The 12745-nt window shown below is 35.6% G+C and overlaps 1 protein-coding gene across 12 annotated transcripts in view; it reads right to left on the bottom strand.

Annotated features, from left to right (window-relative positions):
• The window catches only part of ptprt (protein tyrosine phosphatase, receptor type T), a 316939-nt gene that overhangs the window by 121001 nt on the left and 183193 nt on the right, over positions 1-12745 (bottom strand). For all 12 annotated transcript variants that reach the window (XM_023325145.1, XM_023325149.1, XM_023325147.1 and 9 more), the window contains exons 14-15: positions 10318-10594; positions 682-718 (exon numbers count right to left, since the gene is read on the bottom strand). In XM_023325145.1, coding sequence (XP_023180913.1) covers positions 682-718; positions 10318-10594 — 314 coding nt within the window. The remainder of the gene's footprint in view (positions 1-681; positions 719-10317; positions 10595-12745) is intronic.

Here is a 12745-nt window from a genome sequence, read left to right as displayed (position 1 = left end):
ACAAACAAAAAAACCATTTGGTATGATAGATGAAGAAAAAAGCTATAAGAGAAAGAAATGTGCACAAATGAGTAATAAAGCCTTGATGTTCTGTGGATGAGACAGAAACAGAGATTGAAAATGTGGAAAAATCAAATCAATGCTTGATGCAGATGAAAAATGGGATAGAAAAAAAAACAGAAGGTGAGAAAAATCAATAGCAAGCTGAAAAGCTTCCAAAGCACACTGCCCAGCACACGAATGGGCGTATCTGCAAAAGATGAGCAGCAAATAAAGATTTGAGACACGGAGAGAGCCAGGCAGAATGGGGTGGAATCAGAAACGCTTCAGCATCCGTCCACTGGGTCTAATGAAGCTGATCGAACAGTCTACTGCAACTCTGATCTTTAAACACTGGTGAACAACACGGATGTGGCATGAGATGACAGAATGAGAGCCGGATACAGGAAAAGGAGCAGAGTGTGAGAAACATTGGAGCAGAAGAGATGGACAGAGATGCTGCGGAAGAAAAGCATGCAGGATCACATGGTTGTGAATAGTTGGCCTTTTTCTGCAGTGTGTGAGTGTTTGTCTCTTCTAACTAACTCCTACAGGTCGACATGATAACAAAACTACATGATCACTGGAATAACAAAAATAATACTTTAGTGTTGCTGTGTATCAATGGAAGGGTGCTCATACCTTTGCGAGCCAGACGGACGCAGTTGATTTTGGTTTCCTGTGAAGAAAAAAAACACACAAGTTGAGGTCTATCACATAGAAAAACTCAAATATTCCATTAAGTCGAGAAATTAACACATTGAAGTTTCCAACAAGATCATTTTTGTATTTTTTCACGCTGAGTAAACTTTCCATTCATCTACTTTGCTCCTTTTAATGGCACATATCTCACTCTTGTTCTACTACATCACTGGTAGATGAAGGAGTGCCTCAAGGCTCTTCCTTCACACCACTGCTGTTTCTTTAACATACAACAGTCCAATGTGGTTCAAATATTCCAGTTTGGTCTCAGAGTTCATTCATTTATGTTGCAAATTAACCATGGACCTTCCTGTCAACTAACCTGGGAAGATACAGAAAAGCTCTGGAAAAGCTTTATGTGGGTTATCAGTATTATAACTACTACTATTGAATATTCTTAACTTTAAATGTTGCACTGCCAAACGTTTCAGACACTAGACTATATGTAGGAATTGTACTCAGCTGTAAAATCTTTTATTCTTTTACTGAAACTAAAATTCTGGTGACTTGGTATTCTTTTTGGGACAGAACATCTTTAAACCATTTAATAACAATTATGGGATTCTTGCAGAGAAACATTTTGCCAAATGGTTTCCCTCTGGAGTTGAATCCAAATACCTGCTGTTAGGGTCTTGGCTTGTTTTTTTGTTGTTATTTTTGTAGTTTTGTCAATTTGGTTTGTGTGTTTTGTCTTAGTTTTATCTATTATATTTAGATCTGCCTTATTTCTGTTTCAGTTCAGATCAATCTGTTCTTCCTTTACTCCACCTGCTGCAGGTATGCCACACAGTAAGGCTGTTCCACACACATGTACAGCATGACTTATATTTGCAGACATCTGTTTTTGCAAATCAAATGATAATCTTTCAAATTTGAAGCCTAAACGTGAAGTATGTTGAAAAATGCCTGCATGGCAGGATTAGCATCTGGTTTTCTTGAAAATTTAATCTTTTGACAGTTCTGCATGAAAAAAACAGAAAGTGGAAGATCTTTCAGATGTTCATTTTTTACATGCTATATTTGGAAATTAAATAAAACATGTAAAGTCAAAATAATCAGACTTTATTGCAAGATGATGTTTAGTTGGATAGTGAAACATTATGCAGGTTAATGTCATTATAATTAACAAAAGCAACATTTCTAGAACTAGAATATTATTTTATCTACATAAAAAAATTCATTTGATCTTTTTATCGACTTAACCCTCTATGGCATGGCGTTGCCCTCAGGCAACAAACCACATAGCTGTACCTCACATTGCTCCTTTATTTTATTTTTTGGGGGGCATGATTTTTGACATATTTTTGTCCAAAAAAAAGTTTTTTTATGAATATAGTTTTTGTTTGATTTGTATTTCATTTCTCATAATCAGTGTAGACAATCTTGGTGTTCTAGACCAATGTTACCCTGAGGCAACAAACCCAAATCTGGTTCCAGGAGGTGTCAGAGTCCGATTTTATGATTGACATGTAATTAGGGACCACCAAGCTCCCAAAGAATGCAGGAAAATATTTCTTCCCCACAAAAATAAAAAGTCATGCCATAGAGGGTTAATTGTAGTTTAATGGCTGAAATAAGTTAGAATATGACTTATGTTTTAGTAAATTTAAGTTTTTACAATTGGTTAAAATTTGATCTTTTAATTTAGATCAAATTAGACGAGGCACTTTTATCTAAAACGCTGTTAGAAATGAATACTTCAAGACTATTTTTCCTTTTTTGAGCAGATTATATACAAACATTATGTATATAGCTAAATTTGTTTAAAACAAATTTTTCAACAGCAATTTTATTTTCCTATTAATGGTCGCAAAGAGAAAAGGATCAGCTCAAGTCTCCATTACTTTGGACATTTTGCTGTTTTGTGAGGAAACACTGATGTGAAAATTTGGGCCGAAAACATCCGATATTATTTGCTGTTTTGGTTGCCAAGCAATATTTACTAGTATTAGATATATATTTTACTACTATTAGAGACAAAAGACATAGTGCATGTTTCAGGATGGAGTGACTTTTCCAAGCATAACACTAAATTTGTTTCAGAGATGCATCTCCACTTCCATCTTCCTCATATTGTTTATTTCACAGTTTTCCACTTCTGCCTGACTGGCACGAGGATTTATCCAGTTAGACTTCAGAGATCCACTGATGGTGACTTCATGCAACCAAAGTCAGGAATGTAACCGTCTCCATTTGCCTTTCATTGGTTCTCAACAAAGGATTTAATTAAAATCAATTTTTATATCAAAAATTTGAAAAACTCATTCAAGCTCATTAAAATTCATAAACGGTCCACACAATTATCAGAGTTGTTTTTTTTACAGCAATGTACACTGCTTGAATGTGAGCAAAAGCCTCTGAGCGCTACAAAGAGGATGTTCCTCTCCTGTCAACAGACAAAGAATAAAAGTGCATTTAGAGATTTTGGAGTCTGAGTGCATCTTGATTGACAGCGACTGTCAGAAGGTAAAATCTCTCTCCTGGAAACTCCAAAACTGGCACTCTGAAGCTTGTTTAGTGTGTGTGTGTGCCCCTGTGTAAGTGTGTGTGTGTGTGTGGCGGGGGTGAGTGACATTGATTGTCGGAGTAGCCTGGCCAACCCCTGAGGCTTTTTACTTGTCAGGAAGGTGTCTGGCTGGCTTCTTCGCGGCGAGGAGGAGCATGTTTCTCCATGCATGTCACAGTTCCCTTTTGTTTTCTGCCATTTCTTGCCCAATTTCTTTGTCCTCTTCCTCCTCCGCAATCCTTCCTCTTCAACAATTCCAACTTTGCAGCATTTTCTCCCCCCAGATACCTCTTCATCTACCTCTGAAATTCACTTCCTGTCTTTCGTCCATTTAACAGACGCTTTGGTCCGGTTTGAAATTTACTGATTGTGCACAAGTGGCTCAAAGAAAATGCTTCACGCTTCCATGAATTTTAATTTTATTTTATTTTTATGAATCTCAGCATTGAAGTACAACTATTACCATCCTGTGAACTGTGTTGTGCACAAACCCATTGCAGTAATTTCACTCATGCGTGGTGTTATTTTGTGCACACTTTGATTCTAACCACATTTGTAACTTGGCGGCAGGTAACTGTGGATTTTGACAACATTAAACTGTTTGTAAACTTTGGAACATAAGTGGCTGTTGCCAGCGTGGTTAGGTTTTTAGGTTACACAATATAAAAATCATTTGTAAAATATTTTGTGAACTATTTTGGTACCGTAGGCCTATAATGTTTTGGGGATTGCACATCCTGTTTATTAATTTTAAACTGATCTATACAAACTAAAGGTCTACTCTTTGCCTTAAACAAGCTGCCAAAAATCAACAAACAAGCCCAAAAATCAAAGTTCACACAATAAACCAACATCACAATGAGTTTTTAAATTGTTTAACAGTAAATACTTTATCCTGAAAATAAAGATTGAATTTTCAAGTAACAACTTCCACCAAAACAAATCAGCACTGATCATGGAGACAGAATAAGAAATGTCATAGTGTCAGATTTTAGTGGTTAGACTTCTCTTTCTCCCACCAGCCCTGTTGGTTTTGGTTGTATTTACCCAGAATGCCCTGCGCTGTTGTTCATTTACAGCTTTTGAGCAGTAAATGGCTGCACCAAACACACGTTTTTTTTGGTTCACAACAGAGTTTGATTACGTGTTCACACCTCACCAAACGAACCGGGCTTTTTAGACAAACAGTCTGGCGTTCGATTAAAGCGGATTGAGTAGGGCTGATGTGAATGCAGCTTACAGTTAAAAAAAGCTAATTTGGTTCTAACTTTATCATTTTTTACATTATACTTTTACTGTGAATTTATCAAGCTCACTTGAAAACATTGCTTGAATTTACAAATTACATTAAGGTGATTTATTCTCACTAGTTTAAAATAAATCACTAAGGTTGTATATTTTACCATTTTATTTCTTCCTTTCAGGGAATTAAAACAGAATAATTGAAAACTATAATATCTGATATCTGAAACTTTTGTAAGGAAATTAACTTTTTTTATCTTTGTTTCTTATTTCTTTTTTTTCTTCTAATCTGATTTCACATCATTTAATTGTTGATTCTGTGATAATAAATCTCATACTAAATGGAAGAAGAGTAGAATTGGTATATTTTTAATAAACATGTACGGGTAGACACGTATAAGGTGAATGACTTATGAATTATTTTTATTTGCCTTTGTTTTGAATTTCTTTGAAAGGCTGATTGACTAACAACAGTTATTATTATTATTATTATTATTATTATTATTATTATTATTATTATTATTATTATTATTATTATTGTTATTATTATTATGTGTGTTTTAGACTGAATAAACTATAAACAATAAATGAGGCAACTCAGTCTCCTGGAAAAGGTACATTTTGCTCGGAGGAAAGTCAACCTTAGAAAGAGACAGAAGTTTTAGGGTTAAAAGTTGCATCAGTGCAACGAGGAGCTGCTCAGCCTGGGAGGGAAGAATAAGAAGCACCAAAGACACATGTTTCAACTTCAACTCAGATTATGTTGGAGCAGAAAATATACATTTTGTGAAAGAGTTTTGCCTTTCAGTTTACTAGACAGCCTCGCTATATTTTTCCACCTGCACTTTCCCCTCTGCAGTTATTTCCTTTAACCCTGACTTGCTTCTATTATTGCCTCAAGTGATAAACTCTCTTCACTTGTTATAGTTTCACCCCCTCCCACCACATCTCTCCTCATCCCAGAGTCCCAAATCCTTCCACTTGTCTTCCTTACAGCCCGAGGCAAACCGTTCCTGTGTGTTTGTGGGACATTGCATGACACTGAAAGACATGGAGATTGCTGTTGGTAGGTTGTTTTACTTGTTCAGATGAGAGACTGGCATCCAGCTGACTATATTTGTATTTTTCCTTGTAAAAATACAAATATACCGACCATTTAAATCCAAAATTTCAGATCCGTTACAATATATTATGGGTTAGAGTCCTACTTTTTCCATTAACACCCGATAAATAAAATATTCTGAGTTCAAAAACAGAAACAGATTTACAAGTTTGAGTGAAATTTAACTTTCTTTATGTTTCTTTTAACTAAAAATTTTTGTTGACCTGTCTGACATTAGACTGAACCTTTATTATGAAATGTAGAAATAATTTATCATTTTTGAGTGATTCTAACTTAAAAAAAATGATTTATTCACAATTAAGTAATTGATGTAAACTAGATTTAGATGAGATGAGAGATAAGTAAATATTAGCTAACTAAATTTTGAATGTAAACAAGCTTGTGTGACTGTATTTGAATTGGTATTAACTTTCAGTGTAGATAAACCATTCATGAACTTTGAGTTGTATAGAGTTAGAAAAATGCTACAATTAGTTATTTTTATGGAATATAATTTGAGTATCTCAAACTTTATTTGTTGTGTGGGTTAGATGTTACTGTATTGTAACATCTAAATTAAAATTTAAACCAAAACCAAAAATGTTTTTTAACTAGGGATGTGCTGTGGTGGCGCAGGGGTTAACAACAACCCACATGAGGAGGCCTCAGTCCTGGACGCGGCTGTCGCAGGTTCGATTCCCGGCCTGGCGATCTTTGCCGCATGTCTTCCCCCTTCTACCATTACCCACTTTCCTGTCAATTAACTATCAAATAAAGGCCACTAGAAAAAAAACTAACTGATATTTCAGTGGTTTTAAATTTAAGTCATTTTCATTGAAAGGTATTTAAATGTTAAATTTAGATGAACATGAACAAATTCCCAGAATTAAACTCATTGTTTGGGCCGCCTAAATTATGCAAAATCAGTTTTTTGCAGGATTGTTTCTGGTACCAATAAAAAAGGATTGTTTATGTTTGATCCAACATGGTGACAAGATAAAAGGGGAATATTATTAGCAGGACAGAAGTGAAAGGGAACACAATGTGAGCGAAAGTGATGACAAGAGAAAAAAAAGGAAAATAAAAACAAAGTGGGAGGACATTCGTGGGAGGAATAAGAAAAAGGTACAGTCCAGGAGGGATTTAAAGCACTGAAACAAAAGAAAAAATATATAACCGCAAAGAATACAGAAAAAAGGAGTGGATAAAGAAGAGGATGAAGAAATAAATGAGAAAAGAGGCAAACATTTTACTGGTTTGAAGGTGGAGAATGTTAAAATATTACACATGAAAAACCGTAACGATGTTTTTTGTGTCAGAAGCAGCAGCGCTGTAGAGCTTGAGAGTGGGTGGATTGAGGGAACAATTCTTCCTAAATGTTCTCCTGAGAGGTGGTGACAGAAAATGAAAGACAGAGGAAGGTGTGGCACTTGTTTTGATGGACAGATGGATGTCGGAGGAGGGGAAAAATAAAATAGCGGGATTATCTGAGACTGGCAGGGAATGAGAAGCACTTTCATCCATAGGATCAAACTCTGTCACACCAACATCGTCTTGTTAGATGCAAATGAGGAAAATAAGAAAACGTCTGCAGCTGCAGGGAAAAGTGACACCGACTCCTGCGGATGTGACTGACAGAACAAGAAATAAAATAAACGCACTTTGTGAGGGGAGCAGATAAAGTAAATCCTTGATTGACAAATATCACCTCTCACCTTTCTGCAGCTATAATGAAGAGACTACAGCTTTAGGCTAAAGAATTTAAACAAACTCATCGTCGCGCCCAGAGGAGGCCCAGCGGCTGGGAAACGGAAAATAAAACCTGGTCAGAGTTGTATCTCTGAGTTCAGGAAAATAACAGCAACAGTTTCATACTAGGAATGAGAACATGGCCAGAATACATAAATACAGTCATGAATAATCCAACTGGGTGCCCATTTTCTAAGCCTGACTTCCCCATCAAATCATCTGGGTTATGGTGGCTGAACAGGTCCACTTATATTTCTATTTACTTTTTCCACTACCACCCTCCCAGCACACCCACAATTTTCCACTCCATGATCTGGACAAATCTAACGCTGATTGGATTGACTGCGATCCAATCAAATATGGACCCCAAAGTGACCGGATTTAAGGTCTGAACACGAGCAGAAGCACTCAGCGCCTAAATGCATCCGCTCACAGTGGCTCAGTCAAGCGGGAACCAACACACTCTCTCCCACATTGTCCGTCTCCGTATGAGTGCATTGTGGGAACTCTGCCGTCTGAAGGAGGATATTGCACCACGGCGCTGGCCAACTCACCGGGCATTGCTCTCCGCGCACCGAGTTACCGTGGTTACGGTGGTGGAAAATTAAAACGGTTCTCACAGGGGTTTAAATTATAATGGAGATTCAAAAAGTTAGAGCCTTGAAATACTTCTGAGGAGGAAACAGGTGGGGGAGTTGGTATCAGTAGATGGTGAAATTAATGGATTAAAAAAGGGGCAGCGCAAGAAAAACTTCGTTTTTTTCCCTTAAAAATAACGTTTTAGAGTAGTAAAATTATTTTCTAATTATATTTGTCAGCTATAACCTCGTATGGATGTGGCAAAGACACTCCTGAAAACTGATAATATGACAACTTTTAATGAAGCTTTTAAAGAACTGAAACTGCATAGTAAGTTGTTTTTTAAACCAAGAGACATTTAATGAAGCTGTAGAAGTTGCTACTATGTAAAACTATAAAATAGCATTTAAAACAAATTCTTTCTGGCAGTTGACATTTTCAGTTTGGGAATAATTCAAATTCTTTGGACATATTAGCATTAAATTTCCGAAATATTACAACAAACAGTTTTAAGAAATCACTTATGCAATGGCTATTAGATAATAACAATTGTACTGATGTATTGAATAATTTTTAAAATAATGTTTTTTCATGCTTTTTTTTCTTATTTTATTAAAAATGTTTATTGTCAATTGCACTATTTTTAGCTATACATTGAAATTGTCATAAATCATTCATTGTCATCAACCTGCTGGGGAACTACAGATAAAAATTAGCCTCTTTGGCAAAATCTGGGATACTTAGGTGATCTATTCATTATCTTCCTTATAAAATAAATAAATTCTTAGTTTCCTGCAGGTATAAATATTCTTTTAATGTCTTTTTAATGTATTGCTTTTTTTAAGTTATTTTTAAGTCTGTAAAATTTTTAAAAAGTGTTTCTTTAAGTTGTCTTTTCATACCTTCATTTAACCAGTAAAATAAAAAAATGCATGGTCACTATGAGGCATTGCTGCAGAGTTAATTAATCAATTTAATCATTTATCCAATGCTGCTGGATGCTCAATAAGGAGGAGTGATTGTTGCAAAGTTAATGACTTTGGATTTCATCATCAGATGGCTTTCCTTTAGTAGAAAACTTTTTTCAACTTGAATAATAAACTGACTTCAGCTGCAGATTGTTTTCTAGGATTTAATCAGAATGTATGTAATTGATAATGAATCCATCTATGGGATGTGATTGAAATAACTACCTGTGTGTACAAATTGTATGTTTTCTGAAAAGTGCTTTGAGACTAAATTTTGCAGTGTATGAGTATCTCAACTGATTTGAAACTGAAGGATTTCTCATTTTGTTTCTTATTCATAAAAGACTAAAGAAAAAGAATAACTATGAAAGTTACGTTTCAGTCTTGTTGACTATTTTACAGTTTGCACAACAATATATTGAGAGTGGCATTTAAACAATTTGCTAAACATTTAGAGATAATATTCATTCCCCTTCTTGGGAAATTATTTGATAATCAGCTAATATTAAAAAATATATCAGTCTGAAATGTTTTCACACAACATGTGTTGTAATCCTGCTAGTTAAAATGTTAACTCCAAACCAGTAAACATGAACATTAGTTCTGCTAATGCTTAAACATTTTACCATCATAGTATTTATCTGGAGTTAATGCTGAAGCTCTAAATTCATCAATGTTGGCACAAGAGTTGATGACACCACATGTGCTACAACTTAATACATGAACTTCAACAGGATCAAATTTGCTATTGCATATCTGCCTGTATCATTGTGCATCAGGTGATTCTTTGGAACTGATTTTTTATTCCTGTTTCCACTTTTACAGTGTAGGGTTGCTAACTCTGTTGCTAATTTTGCCTAATTGACCCAATAGGGCTTCCGTCAGGAAGCAGGTAGAACATCTATAGATTTCAAACTGTTTACTGAAGAACTGCAGGCTGCAGTTATACAGCGTTGCATTCTGGGTACAGAATAAACATTTCTGAACTGCATCATGGGTGCAGAACATGAGGAAACTGAACTTCAAAATAGCAGTATGAATATAATCGTTAATAACCAAAACTTCAACACAGATGGTGAACTTTATTCAACTGAAATTTTTCAAAACAACATGATAAATTAGCACTTTGCAAATAACATGGAACAGTTAATTTAGGGGAAGCTAATTATGCTAAATGTTTTCAAAGTTTGCAGCAATGCTAAAGAACTACACAAAAACAATTAGGCCTGATATTAGCACATAAGCAGATTAGCAAAAGTGCAAATCTGCTTATGTGACCTCGCTAAACTCAGGTTCTCCACATTTTTATGTTTTGGTCTGAATTATAGACAAAATTTTCCAATTAAATGTCAAATTTGTTTTAAATCTTGCAAGGAAAAATAGGGCCTCAATTCTCAGCTTACTAATGAATCCAACAAGTCCAGACTCACCCCATTGGCTCTGCTCATAGCCTGGAAGTAGATGCTGTAGCTCTTGGCTGGTGACAGCGGAGGGTTCCAGAAACCGCCGTAGCTCTTGTTGTCTCCCACTGTGAATGGCTGAACCACCGTGAGACTGGACGGTGGAAGATCAGCAGCCATGTAGTACGCAGAGTTGAGGATGGAGGCGTTGCGGAAGCTGAACGGGGCAGAAAAGCACTCCGGAGCTTCAGAGGCGGCACGCCGACTTTTAGACTTCCTCTCTTCCTTCACAACAAGCTGGTAGGAGCTGGAAAAATAAAGAAACGGTTGTAGATACTCTTCTACAAATGTTTCAACAAATCAATCAGCAAATCATTACTATAAAGCATCAGTAATGTACAAAACTACTCATACAGTCTGAATTTCTTCATATTTTCATCTCTAAGCAGTTATTTTGTCATTCGTTAAAGAGTGGTACTAACTCAGTTATTTAAATCTTCTAGAAGATTAACTTTGTCTTTTCTTAAATTTTTGAGAGGTTTCTATTTTGGGAGAGATGTGTTTTTGTATTCGACTTTAAAGGTGACCTTTTATGATTAAAATATATCTATGGGTGACACAAAGTCAAGTCTGTTCAGTTCTTCCTATTTTGAACTCCTTTCAGAATGAGTAGTTTTAGGGCCTCTGTCACTTTAAATCCAAATATGCTGCTCAACATTTACATTTGTACACGAAAATGATTTCAGACAGATGCGCAATTAGATACCTATGCATCTTTGAAAAGCAGAAGTGGGGCCTCCTGCACAGCCAATAAGAACACAGAAAATGGTTCCTGGATGTTAATATAGATATTCATTGTTTTTGAAGCTCACTTTTGAATTTCCTAATAAAAAAATAGGTCTAACATGCTTTTTAGAGATTGAGAAAGTTATGGATAGAAAGCAGGTTTAGTCAGCTAATGAACAGTAATGGATATGTGTGCATGCTAACAGGTGTGCATGTACTTGTATGTGCTTCAGCAAGCGTGCCTGTGTGTATCTGAACAGTTGTAGTGATGTTTCTACTCTTAAATGTGCTTCGGTCTGTGTGTGTGTGTGTGTGTGTGTGTGTGTGTGTGTGTGTGTGTGTGTGTGTGTGTGTGTGTGTGTGTGTGTGTGTGTGTGTGGGGGGGTGTGTGTGGGTGTGTGTGTGTGTGTGTGTGTGTGTTTCCATTGTGCTCTGAGAGGCCCCTATGAATGGTTGAGGGGCTCCTTCAGCGGTCAGGACAAATGCAGCGGCCCTCTGCAATTACCTCCATCCTCCACGCCAAGAACTCACTTCACAATTATACACAATTAGGGAAATGTATGTTCCTGTGAAGGGGGCCGCGGCCAATTATCCCCAGCTCCCGTTTGGCAGCTTTCATAAAAATAATTGCTGATGACCAAAGATGAGTCTCTCCCGATGTCACGTTCTGTACCCTTTTTACCGTTCTGGCTGAATATCCATTTCAAATTAAAGCCTTTTAGAGGCTGCAGAAAATATGAAGGAGGACAGAAAAAGAAGCAGGTAGTTAATTCACTCAGAGAGAGAGAAATTTTTATATTACTTTATAGTTGGAGATTTCTTTTTTTAGGAAAGTAACTTTAGATTACTCAAAAGTTACCTACTCACAATTTTAAAAAATGTTCTAAAGAAATTTAACTCAGATGCAATGCTACTTGAAAAGCGATTTGCCGTGTCTTGCAAATATAGTATATTAAAGTATATTAAAATATGCAATTATGAATGTTTTTTTATAAGTCTCAAGTATTTGTGTTAATATCAGAATTAAAATTCTATTAAAATTCATGGACTGTAAGTGAAGTTAGCAAATTTCATATACTTCAATCATTTTGGAAAAATACAACTTTGTTTATTTGGGCAATAAACAAAAACATCAAGCCGTCTATATTGTGTATGAGAAATATTTGCTGTGTGATAAATCAGAAAATATGGAATAAGGTTCATGGAAGTTTCAACAACTGGTCACTTTTTTTCTTTTCATTCAGTTGAAAATTTTTACCTGTGTTGATCCTCAAGGACATCCAACATAACTTTCTAAAGCAAGTAGAGTCAAATTTGATTCTCAAATGAAAATATGTTTGCAAGAATATAAGAAAAGATGGATGACATAACACCAACTGTTACCCTCCAAACACATTTAAGTTAATAAGTCCTTATCCTACTCACTGGTTTATTATATCTAATAACCGTAAAGTATATTTCTCTTATTCCGTAAATCTGGGTAATACAGTACTCACTTTTTGTTTTTACATTTTTACCTTTTTGTCCATCACTTTGCTGTTAATTCACCTGGATTTGCACACTGATGAGCAATATAGGATATTTCTTTTCTATTCAACTTTCCAAATAATTAATTGCTTCCAAATCAAGGTCACATTTATTATTCATATGAATCAATGTCTTACTTTAACAA

The sequence above is a fragment of the Xiphophorus maculatus genome, chromosome 20 (assembly GCF_002775205.1).
Source record: "Xiphophorus maculatus strain JP 163 A chromosome 20, X_maculatus-5.0-male, whole genome shotgun sequence".
Lineage (NCBI taxonomy): Eukaryota > Metazoa > Chordata > Actinopteri > Cyprinodontiformes > Poeciliidae > Xiphophorus > Xiphophorus maculatus.
Note: the sequence above shows the minus strand (reverse complement) of the source record. Positions and strands in the feature narration are given on the sequence as shown.